At 48.3% G+C, this 26512-nt stretch overlaps 1 protein-coding gene across 4 annotated transcripts in view; it reads left to right on the plus strand.

Annotated features, from left to right (window-relative positions):
- map7d1a (MAP7 domain containing 1a) overlaps positions 1–26512 on the plus strand; it is a 245899-nt gene that overhangs the window by 59633 nt on the left and 159754 nt on the right. For 2 of the 4 annotated variants that reach the window (XM_078566935.1, XM_078566937.1), the window contains exon 1: positions 21210–21852. The exons of the other annotated variants lie outside the window; for them this stretch is intronic. In XM_078566935.1, coding sequence (XP_078423061.1) covers positions 21807–21852 — 46 coding nt within the window. In that variant the 5' untranslated portion in view covers positions 21210–21806. Of the gene's footprint in view, positions 1–21209; positions 21853–26512 lie in introns of those variants that run through there. 4 annotated transcript variants of the gene reach the window in all.

Consider the following 26512-nt stretch of genomic DNA (forward strand, 5'->3'; position numbering starts at 1 on the left):
TTCTCATCGTGTAATAAATAATTTGTCCATTCATTACTTCTCTTTGCCTCCTGCAGGTTGCAGGGAGGTTTACAATGATTGGTATGTACCCAGGCCCTATTTTACTAAAACTGGAAATGTTTGTGAAGACAGAGAATGTGTTGGCTGTGGCAGGTGGTGAAAGTACTGATGAGCCACAGTCAAACGGGACCCCCTCCCCCTTATCCCCTGTGGAGAGTCTGGCAGAAAGGATGTCAGTGGTCAAGAGAGTTAAATGTTAGTGTTTGGAGTTTATTAGTGGCCGATATGCTCCTTACAAACCTGGACATGTGGCACTGGGGCAGCCTTCAGACAATGTGAAGCAATGGCTCAGAGTGTAATGGAGGCTATCAGGATCTTCAAAGGTGTGAAGTACCCTCCCGTTGTTTTATTTCACTTTTTCTTTCCAGTCACACATGTTTTCATCTCTTTCAAGTATTGTTGAAAAGTCAGTTTAAATCTCATTAATTGTTCTTGCTAAAGGCTTTGCTTTCTTTTGTGGGTCCATTCCCTCCATCTCAAGCACCAGACAGCCCTGCCCTCATTAAAAGCCAAGCACAATAATAGTACCTTATAAAATGGGATATTTTATAGTATTTCTTTATTTTGGAGCCTTTTTTAGACTCTGTTCCTTGTATCAGTGATATACACAAAGAGGGTTGCTTTGTTACACTCAGTAAAGGTGGGATTTAGAAAGCACCTTTCAGGATCTTTGGATGTCCCAAAACACTTACTATGGATAGGGATTAGGGAGAACTGAAATCCCTGTGCCCTTCCCTTACTGTTCATAATCAGTGTGCCTTCTTGGAAAATACGTGTTTGTTTCTTAATCCCTGAGTGTATGGTCAATTTGAATAACCAGCAGCAAGTTTCTCATGAGTTTAAGTAAATAGTTTATTTATTTGTGTGTTCACCCCAAAAATCAAAGTCAACCACTCACACACACACACACACACACATACACACACACACATACACACACACATACATGCACACACAGAGTCGGGTAAAATACAATTAAAGAGAATTGGGTAGGACATGGCTTTACTGGGCATGACACACTTTACAGCCAATGATTTACTCTTTGAAGTATAGTCACTGTTGTAATGTAGGAAATGTAGCAGCCAACTTGTGCGTAGCAAGCTCCCACAAACAGAAATGAGATACTAGACAGATAATCAGATTTTAAGGTTTTTGGTCGAGAGATAAATATTGCCCAGGATACCAAAGGGAAATCCCCAGCTCTTCTTCCGATCAGTACTTTGGCATCTTTTATGTCCATGCCAGAAGGCAGATGAGTCCTAGGTCTAATGCTTTACCCAAGAGGCAGCATCTCCAACAGTACAGAATTCTGTCAGTGTTTCAGCTCAAGTGCCTAGAGCGGTATTGTGCTCATGGCCTCCTGACTCAGAGGTGATCGTACTATCCCTGAGCCAAGGTTGACATCTGCAGCATTCCATTCTGGAAAGCCAGATGGTGAAGGATAGAACTGGAGCCAATCTTTACACATATTTACATTTATTTACAGAGCTCCACATGACAAGTATATACCTCCTAATTCACCAATCACAGTTTTAGTCTGTCTACTTTTATAGAAACTCAAGTGAATCCCTATTAATGCCCACCACTTGAATACAGTAATAGTGGTCTTCCTAACGTGCAGGGTCCTCTTCTCATTTCTTCATGCCTCACGTTCATGTGCTTTCTTCTTTAGTTGCTCATAGGAACCTCCCATTTTCAATCTCAATGAGCAATATGCCTTTTCTTGTTGCCTCCCTCGGGTGTGCTTAAAGGAATCACAAGTCTTCTTCCCAAAGCCTGTAAGCAGCCATTGTCCCTCAAGGGTCTAACTCTTCTGCCATCACTGCCGAAAATGTGCTGCTTCTGCCATTGGCCTTGGCTCGTAACCCTGAGCATGGGGAACTTGCCTGGGCCTGGACGACTCACAAAAGGGCAGGAATGACCACTCCCTGACATTTCAAATGACCCTTCTACCCTGACCCATATACAATTAAGCACAATTAATATACAATTAACATGAAGTGCCTTGGCTGAATGCGGAGTTCAAACTTTCATGTTAATGTAGGAATATGGAAATAGGAGGAGACCATTCACTCCCTCGAGCCTCCTTCACCATTCAATTAGATGAATAACTGATGTGTATTTTAACTCCATTCACCCACCTTGGTTCCGCAATGCTTCATAACCTTGCCTTACAAAAAGCCATCAGCATTGCTGGCTGGGTCTGTGAGATAGGAATTATTCTGGATGTAGATCTTTCTCCAATAATATCTATTATTGCTCAAATAAGGACTGTTGCGAGGTGTTAGGTTTTTCTACTTGCAATGATATTTTTATTATCGTAAGACCAAGGGCTGCAAACAGATGGTGTGCACCTACCAGCAAATAAACTAGTGAAATATAACTGTGTTTCCATCGATAAACTGTACGCAATTCAGAACCCATCTGCTTTCACTTACCCCTACAACAGCTAAATTTGTCAGGAGCCTCGTGATGATCTCTTCTTCAGATTGGATGGTTTTGATTTTCATATCCAATCAAGGCTACTAATAACATATTTGGCCAATTGTCTTTCTTGCACCTAAATCTGTTGTGCCTGGAGACAGGACTGAGGCGTGACAGGGTTTACTGTCCTTTAAACTAAAGGAGGGTTGGAGAAGTTGTGGGAGGGTTGGAAAAGTTGTCTTAAACTGGCTAGTTTGATGATCTTTCGATGATGAATGTGGTTTTGCTTGGGGATTTTTTTTTTTGCTTAACCTAAAGGTGCCATAATCATTAATGCTTTTGAAGTGTTGGGTGTCTGTTATTTCATGCAGGGCCCATGCATTACTGGACCATCAATGCAATTTGAAATGTGCATTGCCAATAATCAACACTGCAATTTCATTAAATGATGCACCAGGACTGGAGATAGTGACCTGTATTCCTTTCCCAAATCTTCACTATTTAGCAAGTTGTTTTGTATATTTCATGGATTAGGTACAATTTACACGAGTATTTTTACTATTATTTTTAACTAGGCAAAGTTTTTCGAAAAGATGTAATTTGCATTGTCCAGATTGTTGCTCAGGGTAGTTTGTCTAAATTATGTCAGGCTTCATATTCAGTTTAATTTCCAGGTAATACTACTTTTTCACAAGCTATGTAATCATTCTGCAACCTAGAGCACAAGGAGTTAAAGGCAATACTGTGCAACCTGTGCACCATTAGGGTAAAATAATAGTCCTGTTAGTAATTACCACAGAAACTATTCACCTGTACATGATATAACAATTTTAATGTAATCAGGTTATTATGCATTGACTTTGTAGCAATACCTAGTGCCAGTATGTGTTTTACATAACTATCCTTTTTAAATTTGTATTAATAAATGCTACTGGACATTTCAATATTGATCTATAGATTGTGTTTAACGCTTAATCCCTTTAACTCAGATCTGAACTGCTTTTTCATTCTTTCATCCGAATTAGCTGAATCTTTTTGTATTGTTACAGCTTAAACCAGTCTCATCCACTTACGGGATGTCAGTATAAGCAAGAGGGGGCAAACTGATCCAGGCTGGGAATGGAGGTAGATTGAGAGAGAGAGAGCATAGAGTGAAAAGCTCACACTGTTTGGGGTAGTTATTAGACTGTGGGAGCTCATTCGTTATCAGGAGGTACTAATGCTAACTGGGACTTATGCAGAGTTAGGACAGAAGACGGATGAAGTGTTCCAATTTTTATTTTGGGGATTCTTAAATGAAAACTTAAATTTTGGATTGTCCATGGCTGCTCCACTGGCATTATCCCAACTTCCTCCACTTCCGCATGTAAATGGGGGTCTCCATCCACAAATGGCCACACTTCCAGAAATGTAATGCAATGGAGCGGGAGCAGATCTGAGGGTTTTCACCAATCAACACGCTAACCTTTTTCTATATAATTCTCTAATGTAACGTCTGAGACTGTATTTGCAAAATGTCTTTTTACAACCAATACTAAACCCTAATTCAAAAGCTGTGAAAGATTTCTGGGAAGTAAGATATTAACAATTAAGACTTATTGGGCACTTTGCGTAATTAATTCCATCGAAGGCTTTAAAAGAACTTATTTGAGCTGTTCAAAGACGAAGGAACCACTTTTGCAGATATATTCTCTATGTAAACATTTTGGTGAAAAACACCAATATCTTGACGTTCAAAACAAATTGATTAGCTCTGCATAAATTGATAACATTTTTTTTGATTCCCATTGATGTTTCCTTCTATGATTTAATTTTTTTTTTTAAATCTCCATGGTTTTGGATGGAAAAGAAACTTAAGGACACCACTTACACTGTCCAAATGGTGCCACATGCACTGCAGGCAATTGCAAAGGGGTTGCTTATAATTCATTGAGCACACACTGGCTGTTTTGGGTAGCCCAATTATTTTCATTCTTTCATGGAATGTGAGCATCACTGGCAAAGCTAGCATTTTTTGCACTTCCCTAACTGCACTTGAACTAAGTGGCTTGCTTTAGATGGTAGTTAAGAGTCAACCCATTGCTGTGGGTCTGGAGTCACATGCAGGCCAGGATATGTAAAGACAGTAGATTTCCTTCCATAAAGGACATAAAGGATGGGATTTGAACCTATGCCCTCTGGAGTCCTAGTCCAGTGACACTACTACTAAGCCACCATCTCTCCCAGTAGTACTAGTGAAGTACCATTAAGTACTGGCAGCATCGGCGGAGAAGAAAAGAGTTGACGTTTCGAGTCCTCATGACCCTTCGGCAGAACTGAGTAAAGTTAGGAGAGGGGTGAAATATAAGCTGGTTTAAGATTGGTGGGGGGTGGGGAGAGAAGTTGGGGTGGGGGAGGTGGTTGTAGGGACAAGCAAGCAGTGATAGGAGCAGATAATCAAAAGATGTCACAGACAAAAGGAACAAAAGGGTGTTAAAGGTGGTGATATTATCTAAGAAAATGTGCTAATTAAGAATGGATGGCAGGACACTCAAGGTACAGCTCTAGTGGGGTTGGGGTGGAAAGACTGACGACAGAGTATTACAGTTATAGATTTAAAAATAATGGAAATAGGTGGGAAAAGAAAAATCTATATAAATTATTGGAAAAATCAAAAGGGAGGGGGAAGAAACGGGAAGGGGGGGTGGGTGATGGGGGAGGGAGTTTAAGATCTAAAGTTGTTGAATTCAATATTCAGCGCGGAAGGCTGTAAAGTGCCTAGTCGGAAGATGAGGTGCTGTTCCTCCAGTTTGCGTTGGGCTTCACTGGAACAATGCAGCAAGCCAAGGACAGACATGTGGGCAAGACAGCAGGGTGGCGTATTAAAATGGCAAGCGACAGGGAGGTCTGGGTCTTTCTTGCGGACAGACCGCAGGTGTTCTGCAAAGCGGTCGCCCAGTTTGCGTTTGGTCTCTCCAATGTAGAGGAGACCGCATTGGGAGCAACGAATGCAGTAGACTAAGTTAGGGGAAATGCAAGTGAAATGCTGCTTCACTTGAAAGGAGTGTTTGGGCCCTTGAACGTTGAGGAGCGAGGAAGTGAAGGGGCAGGTGTTGCATCTTCTGCGTGGGCATGGGGAGGTGCCATAGGTGGGGGTTGAGGAGCAGGGGGTGAGGGAGGAGTGGACCAGGGTGTCCCGGAGGGAACGATCCCTACGGAATGCCGCCAGGGGGGGTGAAGGGAAGATGTGTTTGGTGGTAGCATCATGCTGGAGTTGGCAGAAATGGCGGAGGATGATGCTTTGAATGCGGAGGCTGGTGGGGTGATAAGTGAGGACAAGGGGGACCCTATCATGTTTCTGGGAGGGAGGAGAAGGCGTGAGGGGGATGCGCGAGAGATGGGCCGGACACGGTTGAGGTCCCTGTCCACGACCGTGGGCGGAAAACCTCGGTTAAGGAAGAAGGAGGACATGTCAGAGGAACTGTTTTTGAAGGTAGCATCATCAGAACAGATGCGACGGAGGCGAAGGAACTGAGAGAATGGGATGGAGTCCTTACAGGAAGCGGGGTGTGAGGAGCTGTAGTCGAGGTAGCTGTGGGAGTCGGTAGGCTTGTAATGGATATTGGTGGACAGTCGATCATCAGAAATTGAGACAGAGAGGTCAAGGAAGGGAAGGGAAGTGTCAGAGATGGACCATGTGAAAATGATGGAGGGGTGGAGATTGGAAGCAAAATTAATAAATTTTTCCAGGTCCCGACGAGAGCATGAAGCCGCACCGACGTAATCATCGATGTACCGGAGAAAGAGTTGTGGGAGGGGGCTGGAGTAGGACTGGAACAAGGAATGTTCCACATACCCCATAAAGAGACAGGCATAGCTGGGACCCATGCGGGTACCCAAAGCCACACCTTTTATCTGGAGGAAGTGAGAGGAGTTAAAGGAGAAATTGTTCAGTGTGAGAACAAGTTCAGCCAGAAGGAGGAGAGTAGTGGTGGATGGGGATTGTTCGGGCCTCTGTTCAAGGAAGAAGCTAAGGGCCCTCAGACCATCCTGGTGGTGGATGGAGGTGTAGAGGGATTGGACATCCATGGTAAAGAGGAAGCGGTTGGGGCCAGGGAACTGGAAATTGTTGATGTGACGTAAAGTGTCAGAGGAATCACGGATGTAGGTGGGAAGGGACTGGACAAGGGGAGAGAGAAGGGAGTCAAGATAACGAGAAATGAGTTCCGTGGGGCAGGAACAGGCTGACACGATCGGTCTGCCGGGACAGTTCTGTTTGTGGATTTTGGGTAGGAGGTAGAAGCGGGCCGTCCGAGATTGGGCGACTATCAGGTTGGAAGCTGTGGGAGGAAGATCTCCAGAGGAGATGAGGTCAGTGACAGCCCTAGAAACAATGGCTTGATGTTCTGTGGTGGGATCATGGTCCAGGGGGAGGTAGGAGGAAGTGTCTGCGAGTTGATGCTCAGCCTCCGCGAGGTAGAGGTCAGTGCGCCAGACAACAACAGCACCACCCTTGTCAGTGGGTTTGATGACAATGTTGGGGTTGGACCTGAGAGAACGGAGTGCAGTAAGTTCAGAGAGAGACAGATTAGAATGGGTGAGAGGAGCAGAGAAATTGAGACGACTAATGTCACGCCGACTGTTCTCAATGAAAAGATCAAGAGAAGGTTAGAATCCAGAGGGAGGGGTCCAAGTGGAGGGAGAATATTGGAGGTGGGTAAAAGGATCCGTTGAACGGGGAGAGGACTCCTGCCCAAAGAGGTGAGCACGGAGACGAAGGCGGCGGAAGAAGAGTTCAGCATCGTGCCGAGCCCGAAATTCATTGAAATGAGGGCGTAGGGTATGAAACTAAATCCTTTGCGGATCGTTATCTCCGGGACACACTGGTCCACTCCTCCTCACCCCCTACTCCTCAACCCCCACCTATGGCACCTCCCCATGCCCACGCAGAGGATGCAACACCTGCCCCTTCACTTCCTCTCTCCTCAACGTTCAAGGGCCCAAACACTCCTTTCAAGTGAAGCAGCATTTCACTTGCATTTCCCCTAACTTAGTCTACTGCATTCGTTGCTCCCAATGCGGTCTCCTCTACATTGGAGAGACCAAACGCAAACTGGGCGACCGCTTTGCAGAACACCTGCGGTCTGTCCGCAAGAAAGACCCAAACCTCCCTGTCGCTTGCCATTTTAACACGCCACCCTGCTGTCTTGCCCACATGTCTGTCCTTGGCTTGCTGCATTGTTCCAGTGAAGCCCAACGCAAACTGGAGGAACAGCACCTCATCTTCCGACTAGGCACTTTACAGCCTTCCAGGCTGAATATTGAATTCAACAACTTTAGATCTTAAACTCCCTCCCCCATCCCCACCCCCTTCCCGTTTCTTCCCCCTCCCTTTTGTTTTTTCCAATAATCTATATAGATTTTTCTTTTCCCACCTATTTCCATGATTTTTAAATCTATAACTGTAATACCCTGTCGTCAGTCTTTCCACCCCAACCCCACTAGAGCTGTACCTTGAGTGTCCTGCCATCCATTCTTAATTAGCACATTTTCTTAGATAATATCACCACCTTTAACACCCTTTTGTTCCTTTTGTCTGTGATATCTTTTGATTATCTGCTCCTATCACTGCTTGCTTGTCCCTACAACCACCTCCCCCCGCAACTTCTCTCCCCCGCCCCCCCCCCCCACCCCCACCCAGCCCACCCACCTTAGACCAGCTACCAGCTTATATTTCACCCCTCTCCTAACTTTACTCAGTCCTGCTGAAGGGTCATGCGGACTCGAAACGTCAACTCTTTTCTTCTCCACCGATGCTGCCAGACCTGCTGAGTTTTTCCAGGTAATTCTGTTTTTGTTTTGGATTTCCAGCATCCGCAGTAGTTTTTTGTTTTTACCGTTAAGTACTGTTACCTGTCCACCTTAGGACAGCAGTGCCTCAGTTCTACATATCAAATAAACAATAAAAAGATTATTTCATGATCACAATCACAGACTGTGTTATTCAGTTTGGGTTTACCCTTGCACCCACCAGGCGTTTTGCAAATTTCACCGAGGCTGTACAGCCTGGTCAACGAAGTGCAGAAAATTCCCACCCTTCCCCCACAGATCCGATGCAGAAAATTTCCAACCTCCCCCCCACCGCCACAATGCAGCAGTTTTGCCCTCCCTGATGCACAAATATCCCCCTTCCCCAATGCAACAACTTCCCCCTTCACCCCTCTGTGCTCCTGCTGTCCTCGAGGTCCTGCCTTCCCCGTGCTCCTGCTCTCCCTGTGCTCCTCCTGCCTCTGTCTGAACTAGGCCATGTCACACCTTTTGGGTGCAACATTCCGTTCTCTCTGAATTAATTGGTCAAGTAATCCACATAGAAATTTTCCAGGAAATGGTTACCTTACAATCTCAGCCACCTTTTGCTTGTATGTTCTTTTAAACAAAAACACATCTTAGTTAAAAGTTCAATATGTCCATAAGTAATTAGGGGATAGGATCCATGGTCATTTCACTCCTGCTCTCCCCGCGCTCCTGCTCTCCCCGTGTTCCTGCTCTCTCCATGCTCCTGCTGTCCCCATAATCCTGCTCTCCCCATGCTCCTGCTCTCCCCATGCTCCAGCCCCCTCTCCATGCTCCTTCTCTCCCCATGCTCCTGCTCCCTCCCTGCACCTGCTCTCTCCGGGTCCCTGCTCTCTCCGTGCTCCGGTTCTCCCCATACTCATGCTCTCTCCATGCTTCTGCTCTGTCTGTGCTCCTGCTCTGTCTGTGCTCTTGCTCTCTCCATGCTCCTGCTCTCCCTGTGCTCCTGCTCTCTCTGTGGTTCTGCTCTGTGCTTGCTCCTGCTTTCCCCACGCTCCTGCTCTGTGCATGCTCCTGCTCTCCCTGTGCTCCTGCTCTGTGCATGCGCCTGCTCTCCCTGTGCTCCTGCTCTGTGCATGCTCCTGCTCTCCCTGTGCTCCTGCTCTGTGCATGCTCCTGCTCTCCCTGTGCTCCTGCTCTGTGCATGCTCCTGCTCTGCCTGTGCTCTTGCTCTGTGCATGCTTCTGCTCTCCCTGTGCTCCTGCTCTCCCTGTGCTCCTGCTCTGTGCATGCTCCTGCTCTCCCTGTGCTCTTGCTCTGTGCATGCTTCTGCTCTCCCTGTGCTCCTGCTCTCCCTGTGCTCCTGCTCTGTGCATGCTTCTGCTCTCCCTGTGCTCCTGCTCTCCCTGTGCTCCTGCTCTCTCCATGCTCCTGCTCTCCCCATGCTCCAGCCCCCTCTCCATGCTCCTTCTCTCCCCATGCTCCTGCTCCCTCCCTGCACCTGCTCTCTCCGGGCCCCTGCTCTCTTCGTGCTCCGGTTCTCCCATACTCCTGCTCTCTCCATGCTCCTGCTCTGTGCATACTCATGCTCTCTCCATGCTCCTGCTATCCCTGTGCTCCTGCTCTGTCTGTGCTCCTGCTCTGTCTGTGTTCTTGCTCTGTGCATGCTCCTGCTCTCCCTGTGCTCCTGCTCTCTCCATGCTCCTGCTATCCCTGTGCTCCTGCTCTGTCTGTGCTCCTGCTCTGTCTGTGCTCTTGCTCTGTGCATGCTCCTGCTCTCCCTGTGCTCCTGCTCTCCCTGTGCTCCTGCTCTCTCCATGCTCCTGCTCTCCCTGTGCTCCTGCTCTCTCTGTGGTTCTGCTCTGTGCTGCTTTCCCTACGCTCCTGCTCTGTGCATGCTCCTGCTCTCCCTGTGCTCCTGCTCTGTGCATGCGCCTGCTCTCCCTGTGCTCCTGCTCTGTGCATGCGCCTGCTCTCCCTGTGCTCTTGCTCTGTGCATGCTTCTGCTCTCCCTGTGCTCCTGCTCTCCCTGTGCTCCTGCTCTGTGCATGCTCCTGCTCTCCCTGTGCTCCTGCTCTGTGCATGCTCCTGCTCTCCCTGTGCTCTTGCTCTGTGCATGCTTCTGCTCTCCCTGTGCTCCTGCTCTCCCTGTGCTCCTGCTCTGTGCGTGCTCCTGCTCTCCCTGTGCTCCTGCTCTGTGCATGCTCCTGCTCTCCCTGTGCTCCTGCTCTGTGCATGCTCCTGCTCTCCCTGTGCTCCTGCTCTGTGCATGCTCCTGCTCTTGCTGTGCTCCTGCTCTGTGCTTGCTCCTGCTCTCCCTGTGCTCCTGCTTTCCCCATGCTCCCACTCTGTGCATGCTCCTGCCCTCCCCCTGCTCCTGCTCTCCTGTGCTCCCACCCTCTTTATGCTCCTTTTCTCTCCATGCTCCTGCTCTCTCCCTGACCCTGCTCTCCCCGTGCTCCTGCACTCTCCGTGTTTCTGCTTTGCCTGTGTTCCTGTTCTTCCTGTGCCCCTGCTCTCTCCCTGTGCACCTGCTCTCTCCATGCTCGTGCTCTCTCTGTGGTCCTGCTCTCCCCTTGCTCCTGCTCTCTCCATGCTCCTGCTCTCTCTGTGGTCCTGCTCTCCCCTTGCTCCTGCTCTCTCCATGCTTCTGCTCCTTCTCCGCGCCCCTACACCCGATGCTCCTGCTCCCCCCATAATCCTGCTCTGCCCCTGCTCCTGCTCTCCCCGTGCTCCTGCTCCCTCTCCGTGCTCCTGCTCTCTCCGTGCTCCTGCTCTCCCCGTGCTCTTGCTGCCTCCATCCGAAGTAGGCCATGTCACACCTTTTGGGCATTCCGTTCTCTCTGAACTAATTGGTCAAGTAATCCACAAAGAAATTTTCCAGAAAATGGTTCCCTTACAGTCTCAGCCAGCTTTTGCTTGTATGTCCTTTTTTATAAAAGCACACCTTACTTAAATTTTAATATGTTCATAAGTAATTAGGGGATAAGATCCATGGTCATGTTACTCCTGCTCTCCCTGTGCTCCTGCTATCCCCATGCTCCAGCTCTTTCCATGCTCCTGCTCTCCCCGTGCTCCTGCTCTCCTTGTGAACCTGCTCTCCCTGTGTTCCTGCTCTCTCTGTGCTCCTGCTCTCTCTCCATGCTCCTGCTATTCAAGCAGTCTTTACATGCAGCTCTTTCATATTACCTGTGTTATATAGTATTTAGTTTTTATTCGTGATTGTTTTTTGTGATTACTAGTCCATTGGAAAAACTATCCATGGTTTGAAAAGTTTGAGAACCCTTGTGTAATGGCTCCTCGATTAATAATGCAGTGAGCCTGTGTTCAAATACTCACCGTGACACTTTGAAAAATTGAATTCAGCATTTAAAAGTTCTGGAGGTTAAAAAATGTTATCAGTAAAAATGACCACAATGCTGTTCAATTGTTGTAAACCCATTTGGCTTTCAATCTAAAGGAAACCCTGCTGTCCTTACCCAGACCGATCTGTATGTGACACCAGTGCAGTACTGACCTGGTTGGTCCATCTTTGCCCTTTGACAGCCCTAGCATGCCACTCGGTTATGTAAAACTGCTATAAAGCATAGGGCCCACCTGCTCATGGCCTTCCCAGTGCGCTTATGACTCGTGAAATAATTTTTTTAAAAGGTGCCCCCGTGGTTGACTACTACGTAGACACTCACTGTTTGGACCTACATAATGCAGACCTATGGGAGGGTTCCCAGCAGCATAGACCTGTGACACGGCATGGGGCAAGAACAAAGTTTCACAAACAGTCCCAGAAGCAATGTCAGAGGTAAGATATCAAATCAAGCTGCTTAACTCATGATACCAACTTGCAGGATCACTTGTACATGAACAAAGCAGCAACGTAATTAGCTGATAAATTCAGGATGTTACTACCTCTGGGGTTCATTTGAAGAAAATAGTCAAGTAGCTTTGTTCTGAAACATTAATTAATCACTTAACCACTGCAGGCAAAGGAACCCAGCTGTAATTGTCTTTGTTTTCATTAGTATGTGAGATGTACTGCTATCTCTGTCTCCATTATCTCCCATCCCTTTACACAAACTGACTGGAAAATTAACAAAGGCAGATCAGAAAAGTAATAATTAAATGCCTCATCCTTGTGTTTAAAGCCCGTAACAGCCCCACCTCTCCTATCTCTGTAAAAACTCTCCAAGATCTCTGCGTTCCCCCACTTTCCTCGCTCCATGTCTTCAGGTATCTACCCGATAATGTGTCTCACTGTATATAGCAATTTGCTGAAATGTTCTCATACAGGATGTCACACTGATCTGGAACTCTGTGTCTCACTGTATGTTACACTGACATGGAACACAGTGTCTCACTCTATATCATACTGATCTGGAACACAGTGTCTGACTCTATATCACACTGATCTGGAACACAGTGTATGACTCTATATCACACTGATCTGGAACACCGTCTCACTTTATATCACACTGATCTGGAACACAGTTATAAAAACAAAAAGCTAAAAGCTACTGCGGATGCTGGAAATCCAAAACAAAAACAGAATTACCTGGAAAAACTCAGCAGGTCTGGCAGCATCGGCGGAGAAGAAATCAGTTAACGGTTCGAGCCTTCATGGCCCTTCGGCAGAACTGAAGCATAGTTAGAAGAAGGGAGAAATATAAATTGGTTTAAGGTTGGGAGGGGGGGGGGGGAGGCGGTGGTGGAGGGAGAGAGACACATTGAGGGTGTGGTGATTGTGGAGATGAGCAGATAATCAAAAGATGTCACAGACAAAAGGGTCAAAGAGGTGTTTTGTCTGAGAAAAGTGCTAATTAAGAATGGAGGACAGGATGTTCAAAGTACAGCTCTAGTGGGGGTGGGGTGGAAAGGCTAACAAGGTTTTAGTTTTAGATTTAAAAATAACTTCCTCCAAATAAAAGGTGTGGCTATGGGTACCCGCATGGGCCCCAGCTATGCCTGTCTCTTTATGGGGTATGTGGAACATTCCTTGTTCCAGTCCTACTCCGGCCCCCTCCCACAACTCTTTCTCCGGTACATCGATGATTACTTCGGTGCTGCTTCATGCTCTCGTTGGGACCTGGAAAAATTTATTAATTTTGCTTCCAATCTCCACCCCTCCATCATCTTCACATGGTCCATCTCTGACACTTCTCTTCCCTTCCTTGACCTCTCTGTCTCAATTTCTGATGATAGACTGTCCACCAATATCCATTACAAGCCTACCGACTCCCACAGCTACCTCAACTACAGCTCCTCACACCCCGCTTCTTGTAAAGACTCCATCCCATTCTCTCAGTTCCTTCGCCTCCGTCGCATCTGTTCTGATGACGCTACCTTCAAAAACAGCTCCTCTGACATGTCCTCCTTCTTCCTTAACCGAGGTTTTCCATCCACGGTCGTTGACAGGGCCCTCAACCGTGTCCGGCCCATATCCTGCGCATCCTCCCTCATGCCGTCCCCTCCTTCCCAGAAACATGATAGGGTCCCCCTTGTCCTCACTTATCACCCCACCAGCCTCCGCATTCAAAGGATCATCCTCCGCCATTTCCGCCAACTCCAGCATGATGCCACCACCAAACACATCTTCCCTTCACCCCCCCTGACGGCATTCCGTAGGGATCGTTCCCTCCGGGACACCCTGGTCCACTCCTCCATCACCCCCTACCCCTCAACCCCCACTTATGGCACCTCCCCATGCCCACGCAGAAGATGCAACACCTGCCCCTTCACTTCCTCTCTCCTCACCGTCCAAGGGCCCAAACACTCCTTTCAAGTGAAGCAGCATTTCACTTGCATTTCCCCTAACTTAGTCTACTGCATTCGTTGCTCCCAATGCGGTCTCCTCTACATTGGAGAGACCAAACGCAAACTGGGCGACCGTTTTGCGGAACACCTGTGGTCTGTCCGCAAGAAAGACCCAAACCTCCCTGTCGCTTGCCATTTTAACACTCCACCCTGTTCTCTTGCCCACATGTCTGTCCTTGGCTTGCTGCATTGTTCCAGTGAAGCCCAACGCAAACTGGAGGAACAGCACCTCATCTTCCGACTAGGCACTTTACAGCCTTCAGGACTGAATATTGAATTCAACAACTTTAGATCTTAAACTCCCCCTCCCCCCATCCCCACCCCGTTTCTTCCCCCCCCACCACCCCCCGCTTTAATTTTTTTTTCAATAATTTATATAGATTCTTCTTTCCCCACCTATTTCCATGATTTTTAAATCTAAAACTAAAACCTTGTTAGCCTTTCCACCCCACCCCCACTAGAGCTGTACTTTGAATATCCTGTCCTCCATTCTTAATTAGCACTTTTCTCAGACAAAACACCTCTTTGACCCTTTTGTCTGTGACATCTTTTGATCATCTGCTCATCTCCACAATCACCACACCCTCAATGTGTATCTCTCCCTCCACCACCGCCCCCCCCCCCCCCCCCCCCCTCCCAACCTTAAACCAATTTATATTTCTCCCTTCTTCTAACTATGCTTCAGTTCTGCCGAAGGGCCATGAAGGCTCGAAACGTTAACTGATTTCTTCTCCGCCGATGCTGCCAGACCTGCTGAGTTTTTCCAGGTAATTCTGTTTTTGTTCTGGAACACAGTGTCTGACTCTATATCACACTGACCTGGAACATTGTGACTCACTGTATACCACACTGATCTGGAAGACTGTGCCTCACTATATATCACACTGATCTGGAACACTGTGTCTCACTGTATATCACACTGATCTGCAACACTCTGTCTCACTGTATATCACACTGTGTCTAAATGTATATCACACTGATCTGGAACACTGTGCCTCACTGTGTATCACACTGACCTGGAACACAGTGTCTCACTCTATATCACACAGACCTGGAACACATTGTCTCACTCTATATCACACAAACCTGGAACATTGTGTTTCACTCTATATCACACTGATCTGGAACACTGGCCTGAATTCTAACCTCAATGTGCCTGAAGTTGGCCTGGCTGGAAGTGAATGTCAAACCCGCTCCCGGCCAAGTTTGCACTGTGAACGTGATCTTACACTGGGTGGCTAATTAAGGCCCGCCCAGCCGGAAAAGCGACTGCCGGATGTGTTTTCTGTGTGCGGGGGTGTGAACGCCTTGGGCACCGGGTCCAATGGGGACCTGGAAGGGTGCTCAAAAACAGAAGAGGAAGCTCCCTGAAAGCTCCCAGGGGTTGTGGGGAAGCTGAGGGAGCTGTCTGGAAGCAATCCAACAAATGTCCTGATGTGCAGTCATGGCCTCAGCACCTAGTGGTCATGGAAGGCGGAAGTGTAGGTCAGGTGGGCACTCTGCTCCCTTTCTTCAGATGAGTGCCTGGGAGCGCTGGTAGAGGAGGTCAGTGCCAGGTGGCATACCCTAATGGCCAGGGACGGTAAGAGGAGGCCTCACACCTGACCAAAAAGGCCAGAGGTCACCACCCAGGTCAGTGGGCACGACGTGGTGTGCCACATGTGGATTCAGTGTCACAAAAGGTTCAATGATCTTCTGTGATCAGTGAGGGTAAATGCAGAAATGGCATGGACCTGTGCGGAGAACTTTAGTCGGGTGCCTGTTTCTCGGAACGTTCAGGGGTCTAAGGGTGTGTATGACAACTGGCACTGAAGCCTGCCCTGCCAAGGCTGGGATGTCAGCACGACTGGCCTCAGTACATTGTAGGGTGAGGTGTGCCAGTGACATGGCCCACCTAATGCCTGGGTGGGAGGGCGGGATAGAACCAGGAAAGGACCTTCAGGGAGACAGAGCAATAATGAGGCTATTTTTCCCTGTCAGGAGAAAAGCAGTCATCACACTGCGGAGCACCGCAGAGCAGGTAGAGGAGCCGAATCTGTGCATCCTCACGAAGCACGAGAGCGATGCACTGGAGCTGGAATGCCACCAGCTAACTCCCTCCTCCGGTCGCAGTGAGGCGGGGTCTCGTGTGAAGGTAAGAGTGCAGATGACAGATGTGTGTGCGGTGGGTACTGGAAACATAACGGGCTCCTCTCATCAGAAACTGAACTGTTGTAGCCAGAGAGGCCAGTGAAGCTCCAATGCAGATGGCACCATGCAGCAGGTCTCCACTGTCTCCTCAGCCCGCCGAGCATGCATAGAGACTTTGGGGATTGAATGTACTGATCCTTTGCCTTCCTCCCGCAGATGCGCCATCCACAGGAGCCACCTGTGACCCTGAGGACCCCCTATTGAGCCCCGAGGAAGATATCACACCCGCACCAACATCACACTGTCTCTCTGAACCAGGCACCAGCACAGATACTCACACGTCGGTGGGCACTAGTTATTCAGCTCCACAGGTAACGTACAGTGGTGAGGGCACATCACACTCACATGAGGAGCTGGCAGAGGCAGAGAGGCCCCAGGGAGCCGACAGAGGGAGCACAGCTGGAGACCAGGACCATGCTGCATCTGAGGCAGATGGCGAGCCTCTGGAGTCATCCATTAGGCGGCAGATGCTGGAGGTCCAGTGGGATGCGCGGGGAGAACTGGCGGAGATCCGTGAGGGTCTGTGTGCCATGGTCTCTGGCATGGAGGGGTCCATGCGGAGCAACAATTCTGTGTTGACCTTTAACACCGAGCGCACAGCCTCCTCCATTGAGAGACTGGCAACCCTCATGGAGAGGCAGCTTCAGGAGCAGAGTCGGGGTCCCTGGGGTTGCACTCGGACCTGCAAGCCCTTACACAGGCAGTGTGAGACCTTAGGAGGTCACTGCCAGTGTGAGAGCTGTATGAGTCACCAAGTCTCCCTGCTAGTTGCCCGTCCATCAATGGTGAGCAGGGAGTTGCAAACGCACCTCACGCTGACAGATGAGCTGCCTGTCATCTCTATGGGCTTCTCTCAGGCTGCTCTGGACAAGGGCACCAGCTCCTCCACCCCTCTGCCATTGACAGAGGAGTGCCCAGTCATGGGGCTGGACGCACCCTCCCGGGTGGAGCCTGCTCATGCTCCAGCGTCCAGAAGGCAACCACCAATGTCAACAGGGCCACCAGGAGTCAGCTGCTGCCTCCAACGCCACTGACAGCGAGGGGAAGGGGCCGCCAAGATGCAGCACCCACAGACATAGGTTGAAGGCACCTTGAACATGATAGGGGCCTGTCACGGGTGACATTTTTGAGTTAATTATTTGGACGCTTGTGTTAAGGATGGGCACTTTGTTCTTTCTTTGTTCATGTGAATTAACATAAACATTTATTTGACTTAAATGGGCTAAGTTGGCTGGATGGTATGAATAGGTGCCGATGTAGCACAGGCTTGTAAAACTATGGTGTTGTGTGGTGCTGGCGTATTGGGTTGTGTTCTGATTTATTGACTGTTAGCCAAGGAGACGGTGCCATTTGCTTGGTGAGGCATCGATGCCTTGGATGCCCAGCTGAAGGTTCGCTGGATCAAAGCATCATTGGTGTCCCTGCCTCCATGAAGGTTCCCGTCCACTGCCTCGAGGTCCTCACTCTGCACCTCCCCAGGCTCTTCCTCTGAGCCATCACTTGAGTCATCCTCCGTGGCCTGTGAAGCTGCCTCGCTTTCCTCAGCCCCCAGTGGGTCCCTCCTTGCCAGAGCCATGTTGTGCAGGGCGCAGTATGCGGTTACTATGAGGGAGACACACTCTGGAGGATACTGCAATGCTCCCCCTGACCGGTCTAGGCACCTGAAGTGCATCTTCAGCAGCCTAATGGTCCTCTCCATCACCGCCCTTGTGGAGGCATGAACACTGTTGTATCTCTCCTTGGCCTCAGTTCTTGTGTGAAAAGTGAAAGTCACTGAAGTCCCAGAGGACCACAGGCTGCTCTCTCATTAGAGACAGAGACAACTAGTGGTAAGTTTAACCTGAGGGTTTAACACCACATCTCAGGCAAGGGGTGAGGTTGAGATGGCAGGGCCTTCATGGATGACCTCAGCTGGTACAGAAATTGAACCCACACTGTTGGCATTACTCTGCATCACAAATTAGCCATCCAGCCAACTGAGCTAACTGATCACCTAGTGATGGAGTGAGGTCATCAGCCACCTCTTCAACGGATAGCTCTTGTCACCCAGGAGCCATCCATCCACTCGTGCGGGAGTTACGAACAGTCTTGGTACCTGTGAGTGTCACAAGACGTGTGAGCTCCCAGGGTAACGGGCACAAACTTGGAGAATCTGTGGTCACAGATGATGTGAACATACATTGAGTGGAGCCCTTTCTGTTTATGAAAGCTCCAGGCTCACCTGCTGGTGCCTTGATGGCCACGTGAGTGCATCTATTACACCCAGGACACGGGGGAACCCAGCCATCACAGCAAAACCTCATGCTCTCTCCGCCTGGCTCACCTCGTCTCTCTGGAGGTGGATGTTTTGCAGACGTGTGTAAAGATAGCATCAGTCACGAGCTTGTTGCAACTGTGTGCAGCTGATTGAGAAACGCTGCACAGATCCCCCACTGAGCCCTGAAAAGAACCAGAGGCAGAGAGGTTGAGGGTCACTGTCACCTTCAAAGCCACCGGCGTGGGGTGTCTGCCCATGCAGTTGGAGGCTATTTCTGGACCTATCATGTGACATATTGCTGTCACTATGTCCCTGGAGAGACAGATTCTCCTGCAGCACTGGACCTCAGACATCTGGAGGTGGCTAAAGCGCTGCCTGAACACTCTACCCGCTGGGTAATGGCGTCTTTAGTGTGCCCTCCTGCCTTGGCCACCCTGCTGGCCCTGCATCAACTGAGCCTATGCCTCTTCTATTCAAGGTCTGCCCCTGGGACACTGCCCCTGTCACCTGGCCTCCTCTCCCTCCTGCCCCTCCTTCCTCTTCAGAGGAGGTTCCACCAGTGGAATACACTATCCCCATTAGATGGGATGAAGAGGAGCAGTGCCTTGAAAATGAAGGAGCTCTGAGCTGCAACACTCAGGGGAACCTTCCAGGGAAGATGAGGACCTGAGATGCTGAACGGCAGGCTTGCCAATCAAATTAGATGCAAAGAAACTCTGGGCTAACTCTGTACTCACACAGCAAAGGACTGGCAATGACAGAGAAAGTGCTGCTGCTCCGGGGCCTTTTATCCCACATGTGGATGAGGAAATGATTAAACATGAATTCTGCCCACCCATTTTGCCCATGTTACAAGCTAAAAATCACACGGGCGACATAAAATCACGGTCAATAGGGCTTTTAATTACCTTAATTGGCCCTTTAATTATGGACAGGTGCTGTTCCAACTCCCACAGGTGCCTGCCGACTTCAATATTGCACGCGTACGCAATGACATCGGGACACACGCCCAATGTCATTTTGCGCAATTTTGCATATGTTCGGGTTGGGCGCATGCCCGCCCTCAGAACGCAAGATTCAGCCCACTGTGTCTCATGGTATATCACACTGATCTGGAACACTGTGTCTCAATGTATATCACACTGATCTGGAACACTGTGTCTCAATGTATATCACACTGATCTGGAACACTGTGTCTCACGGTATATCACACTGATCTGGAACACTGTGTCTCACGGTATATCACACTGATCTGGAACACTGTGTCTCACTGTATATGACACTGATCTGGAACACTGTCTCACTGTATATGGCACTGATCTCGTACACTGTGCCTCACTGTATATCACACTGATCTGGAACACTGTGTCTCACTGTATATGGCACTGATCTGGAACACTGTGCCTCACTGTATATGACACTTATCTGGAACACTGTGTCTCACTGTATATCACACTGATCTGGAACACTGTGTCTCACTGTATATGACACTGATCTGGAACACTGTCTCACTGTATATCACACTGACCTGGAACACTGTGTCTCACTGTATATCACACTGATCTGGAACACTGTTTCTCACTGTATATCACACTGATCTGGAACACTGTGTCTCACTGTATATGACACTTATCTGGAACACTGTCTCACTGTATATCACACTGATCTGGAACACTGTGTCTCACTGTATATGACGCTGATCTGGAACACTGTGTCTCACTGTATATCACACTGATCTGGAACACTGTGTCTCACTGTATATCACACTGATCTGGAACACTGTCCCACTGTATATCACACTGATCTGGAACACTGTTTCTCACTGTATATCACTGATCTGGAACACTGTTTCTCACTGTACATCACACTGATCTGGAACACTGTTTCTCACTGTATATTACACTGATCTGGAAAACTGTCTCGCTGTATATTACACTGATTTGAAACACCGTCTCACTGTATCTCACACTGATTTTGAACACTGTGTTTCACTGTATATCACACTGATCTGGAACATTGACAATGTATACTCTACTGATGTGAGACACTGTCACTCTATCGATAATGACCTTGCACTGTGTCTCAGTGTATCGGAGCCGGATTGAATTTTGAGAGGACAGGCTCTGTCACGTCACCCGCACTCTTGCACAAATCTAAGCAATAAATGCCAATGGAATTGATACTTATTTAACTAACCAATCAATTGCAACTATTGTTAAAACTAGTTGATGCGGAAAAGTGAACAATAAACAGCGATTGTACTACATCCGGTGATATGATGGATTCGGACAACATTTCGTTCTCATTGGTATTCCCACAAATCAGTTTTAAAAATAAATCAGTAAGTGCGGGCTCAGTGCAGAGTGACCGAGGCCGACAGCCGGGGAGGGTTGATGGGCTGAGAGTCTGCATTGCGCTGTGAAATGATTAAGATGAGAGAGAATCGGGGGCATGGGAGTCGGGAGAGTGGGCCTGGAGTGAGCCGAGCGGTCAGATAGAGATCCTCTCCGTAACACAACACTCCTTTCCATCTAATCCCTGGAAGGCGATTTCCCCTCCCTCCCAGTGAATTCTCAGTCTGGGTGTGTTGGTATCGGCTCCTGAACAAATGCTCCCCTTCCACCAATCGTCCCAAGACAATTTAACACCACCCCTGATGTTTGGGAACTTCTTCCAGTGCCTGGCAGACTGACCCAACACACGGGGAAGGGAAGAGGCAGCATTCAGAAGGCGGGTGGGTGTGGATGTTCCAGCCTTGGGGAGGGAGGAAGGAGGAGGAGGGAAACCGCTTACAGAGGGCGAGAGAGGAAACAATTCCAGGGAGTGATTTATAAATCCTCCTCCCCCACCCCCCCTGGGTGTAGTCGCTGCCTGACTAGTTCAGTGGTTCAGTCCATGGATTCTAGCAGAATGTGACGCTACTTTCTAGCTGTTTTTTTTAAAGCGAAGTGATTTATTTATCAATTGGACTCGCAAAGTTTTTGTTGCTGAGCAGCAGCTGATAAGGAACCGCAACATCGGAGAGAGGGAAGGGGGAAGAGAAAGTTGCATTGAAAATCTTTTTGACATCGCACGCTTGTTTGTTGCTGCTGTTTCATGTGAAGGGAGAGTGTAGATAGTATGTGAGAGAGAGAGAGAGAGACCGCTGGTGAGTGAGTATCTCTCTCACTCTCTCCAGTGTAAATCTCGGTCAGTCTGACTTTTGTTTTTTAACCCGGGATTTAAAGGGAGGGTATGAGCCCAGCTCGGAGAGGAGGACCGCGGACTGTGTGAAGAGTAGGCAGCCCCTCCGGCTATGGAAACCCAGCATCAAGTCTCCACTCCGCCGCCGCCGCCGCAATGTAAGTTTCCTCATCAGTTTCAGCCGCCAGCCCTCTTTCCCCCGGTTGGAAACTGACCCTCGGCATTTTCTCAATGTGAAAACCGTTCGATATCTATTCCGAGCGGATAGGGTTACACAGCTTCCCCGGGCTATGCAGTCACCATCCAACCCCGACGAGGTTGGAGATAAGAGAATCGATGCGGTAACATTTTTTTAATACTGAAATGTATCCAGGGCCAGGGATACACAAGGATGGGCTACTTCATACTAACCCCCCCCCACTTTTTTTTAAAAACATGGACGTGTGCATTTGCGGTGTAATGAGTTTTAAATCGAATCGTACCGATTTCTTAAGTGTTGAGGGGTGTGAATCCTGGCCACCGTGCTGTTTTATATCCCCCACACACTCTCGGCTGGAGTGAGTTATCATTCACATTCCTCTCCATGTATTTTCTCCCTCTGGCCCGCTCAGTCTGGCTTTAGCAACTGCCCCACCCTCCCCGTCTGCTTTAACTTTATGTAGGGTCACTGCATCGGAATCCTGTAAAGAGGGACCGGCTGCAAGGTTTTTTTTAGTTTAAGCACGCTTCTGATGGACAGACAATCGCACCCCCCCCCCACCCCCCCCTCTCAAATTTTGCAGTTTGTTGGCGGAGGGGGTTTAATCCTCTGTCCTGCTCGATACAATGCAGCTCGGCCGATGGGTCAGTCGAGTCCTACAGAGCGAGGCCACAGTCCACCCGGGCTAACATCACCATTTACCCCAGACTGAGAGAGAGAGTACATGGGGAGACCCAGACAGGGTATCACGGTGCCCAGATGTAGAGGCCCAGCATGCGTCTTTTTTCTGTATCTGGTACCTCAAAATGTGAAGTTATAATTGAATTTAAACCCTGCCCTGTATTCGGTTTGATTTCTCTCCCATCATCTCTGTTCGAGCAGCTGCACGATTTCATCTCGCACACGCAGTAGTCCAGACAAACCAGCAAAGGTTGACTCTTTCTCCTCTTCCTCTCTTGTACTCTTCCCCCGACCCTTCCCCATTTCCCCCATCTCCGCTCCTGCCCTTTTCTCTTTCTCCCCTCTCCCATCTCCCCTGCCCTCCTGTGATCTCCCCACCTCCCCTCCTGTAAGTCTGTTTTTGAAAATGTTTGTGGGGTCACATTCCAATTAATGGTTTCAAGAGGGAGGTGGATTTTTTTTTTTATCCCTCTGTCTATGGTGGGACATTCACTGTGCAACGGTTAAATTTCATTTTGCTTAAGTGTGAAGTCAGGGTCGGTCTGGGACTTTACAACCATCCTGCATCAGCCATCAAGTGTGTTTTTAGCATAATCTGGAGGGAGGGGGAACCATATCTGCATCACAACTGATGCTGTACCAAGGTGATGTGGATTGACTGTTAATGAGCAGTGATGGCTGATCTAGAACTACAGAAACAAAGATATCAGAGGTTTTTCAGAAGCAAATACAAAACAGAGAATGCTGGAAATACCCAGCAGGTCAGGTAAGCTCTGATGAAAGGTCACTACCTGAAACATAGACTCTGTTTCTTCCTCCACAGATGCTGCTTCACCTGCTGAGTATTTCCAGCACTTCCTGTTTTTATTTCAGATTTTCAGTATCCATGGGTATTTTGATTTGCTAGAGTTATGCAAAACCATGAGGAGTCTGGAGAGAGTAGATAGGGAAAAACAGTTCCCATTAGTAGGAGGATTGAGAAAGAGAGGGCACGGATTTAAGGTAAATGGCAAAAGAAGCAATGGTGACTTGAGGAACTTTTTCACGCAGCGAGCGGTTAAGACCTAGAATGAGCTGCTTGAGAGTGTGGTGGAGGGAGGCAGGTTCAATCAAGGCTTTCAAAAGAGGATTGGATCATTTTTGGAAAGGGAGGAATGATGCAGGACTACGGGGAGAAACGAGGTGGCGAATTGCTCGTTTGGAGAGCTGGTACAGAGATGATGGATCAAATGGCCTCCCTCTGTGCGGTAACAATTCTGAGAGTCTTTGATTCTGCAATTTGTTGTGCTAGCAATTCTGATAGCTTTAGCTTGGGGTTCTCACAATGGCCTATTGAAAGATTTCCATTTATATAGCACCTTTCTTAACCTCACTATGCCCTAAAGCACTTTCCAGCCAGTGAAGTATTTTGATGTGTAGTCATTGATGTAATTTGGGAAACGTGACAGCCGATTTGGGCACAGCAAGCTCCCACAAACAGCAGTCTGAAAATGACAAGATGATCTGATTTTGTGATGTTGATTGATGGATCAATACTGGGGTGAGCTCCCCTGTTCTTCTTTGCAATAGTGCGATGGGATCTTTTATGTTTAACTGAGGGAGCAAACTGATTTATTGTCTCATCCAAAAGACAGCACCTCCAGCAGTCCAGTGGTCCCTCAGTTCAACCTCTGACTTGGAGGCAGGAATGCTACCATTGAGCCACGGCTGACATTGCTCGAGTCACTGCTCATGCTGTTTCCTGAATGACTGACTGTGGTGCACTGATTACTGCATTTCTTTCAACCCTGTCTGTAATGTAAACCATTGTCATAAAAAAACCGAAAATGCTGGAAATTCTCAGCAGGTCTGGCAACATCTGTAGTGAGAGAAGCAGAGCGAATGTTCCAGGTGTGATCTTTCATCAGAACTGAGAAAAGTGAGAAATGTGTGAAAGAGGGAAATGCGGGAAGGAGAACCACAGGGAAGGGCTGTGATAGGGCGGAGGGCAGGAGAGAATAAATGATCAAAGTTTTCATGGTGCAAGACAAAAGGGAGCAGCAATGGGATAGAAACAAAAGCTGGGGCTAGAGGAGGTGTGAATGGCAGGACAGCAGGCATCCAAACATAATGTAAAGGAATTAGGAAAGAAACGAGGGGGGGAAAAAACAAACCAGCAAGAAAATAACATGGGGGCAGATCTAAAGTTGTTAAACTCAATGTTGAGTCCAGAAGGTTGTAAAGTGCCCAGTCAAAAGATGAGGTGCTGCTCCTTGAGCCTATGTTGAGCTTCGCTGGAACAGTGCAGCAGACCAAGGATGGAGAGGTCAGAATGACAGCAAGGTGAAGAATTAAAATGACACGTGACTGGAAACTTGGGTTGTGCTTCCGCAAAGCAATCACTCAGTTTGCGTTTGGCCTCCCCAGTGTGGAGGACACCACATTATGAGTGCTGAATACGTTACACTAAATTGAAAGAAGTACAAGTACATTTCCATTTCACTTGGAAAGGAGTGTTTGGGTCCTTTGGACTGAGAGAAGAGCGGAGGTAAAAAGGCAGGTGGCTTACCTGGAGAGGTGTTGCAAGATAGAGAGGGGGGTGCTGGGGCGATAGACGAGTGGACCAGGGTGTTGGGGAGGGAATGGACCCTTTTGAATGCCGGGAGGGGAAGGTGTATTTGGTGATGGCATCTCGCTGGAGGTGGCAGAAATGGCGGAGGAGGAAGATGTGGCTGTAAAAGTGAGTTTTGGTTTTGGATAAACCTGTATCACTGTGCTGATTACAGTTGAACCCTTTGCCCTCGAAACTGGTCCTATTGAATATTGGTATATTATTAATGCATTTACATTTGTGTGGGATGTTTCCCTACATCAAAGAGTGAGGAATGTGCAAACCATTGTGAATTCCTCCCTCTCCAGTTGTTTGTGTGCCAACACCTTGATCAGTGCTGAGGAACCAGGGTAAGATGGATGCTTAAATAAAAACAAAAAGCTAAAAGCTACTGCGGATGCTGGAAATCCAAAACAAAAACAGAATTACCTGGAAAAACTCAGCAGGTCTGGCAGCATCGGTGGAGAAGAAATCAGTTAACGTTTCGAGTCTTCATGACCCTTCGGCAGAACTGAGTATAGTTAGGAGAAAGGTGAAATATAAACTGGTCTAAGGTGGGGGGGCGGGGGGAGAGAGAAGTTGAGGGTGTGGTGATTGTGGAGATAAGCAAGCAGTGATAGGAGCAGATAATCAAAAGATGTCACAGACAAAAGGATCAAAGAGGTGTTGAAGGTGGTGATATTGTCTAAGAAAAGAGCTAATTAAGAATGGAAGACAGGATACTCAAGGTACAGCTCTAGTGGGGGTGGGATGGAAAGACTAACAAAGTTTTAGTTTTAGATTTAAAAATAATGGAAATAGGTGGGAAAAGAAGAATCTATATAAATTATTGAAAAAAAAAGGGAGGGGGGAGAAACGGGGTGGGGATGGGGGGAGGGGGAGTTTAAGATCTAAAGTTGTTGAATTCAATATGGAGTGATGGAGGAGTGGACCATTTCCGCCAACTCCAGCATGATGCCACCACCAAACACATCTTCCCTTCACCCCCCCTGGCGGCATTCTGTATGGATCGTTCCCTCTGGGACACCCTGGTCCACTCCTCCATCACCCCCTACTCCTCAACCCCCACCTATGGCACCTCCCCATGCCCACGCAGAAGATGCAACACCTGCCCCTTCACTTCCTCTCTCCTCACCGTCCAAGGGCCCAAACACTCCTTTCAAGTGAAGCAGCATTTCACTTGCATTTCCCCTAACGTAGTCTACTGCATTCGTTGCTCCCAATGTGGTCTCCTCTACATTGGAGAGACCAAACGCAAACTGGGTGACCGCTTTGCAGAACACCTGCGGTCTGTCCGCAAGAAAGACCCAGACCTCCCTGTCGCTTGCCATTTTAACACTCCACCCTG

The sequence above is a fragment of the Cetorhinus maximus genome, chromosome 21, assembly GCF_964194155.1.
Source record: "Cetorhinus maximus chromosome 21, sCetMax3.hap1.1, whole genome shotgun sequence".
In the NCBI taxonomy this organism is placed as follows: Eukaryota; Metazoa; Chordata; class Chondrichthyes; order Lamniformes; family Cetorhinidae; genus Cetorhinus; species Cetorhinus maximus.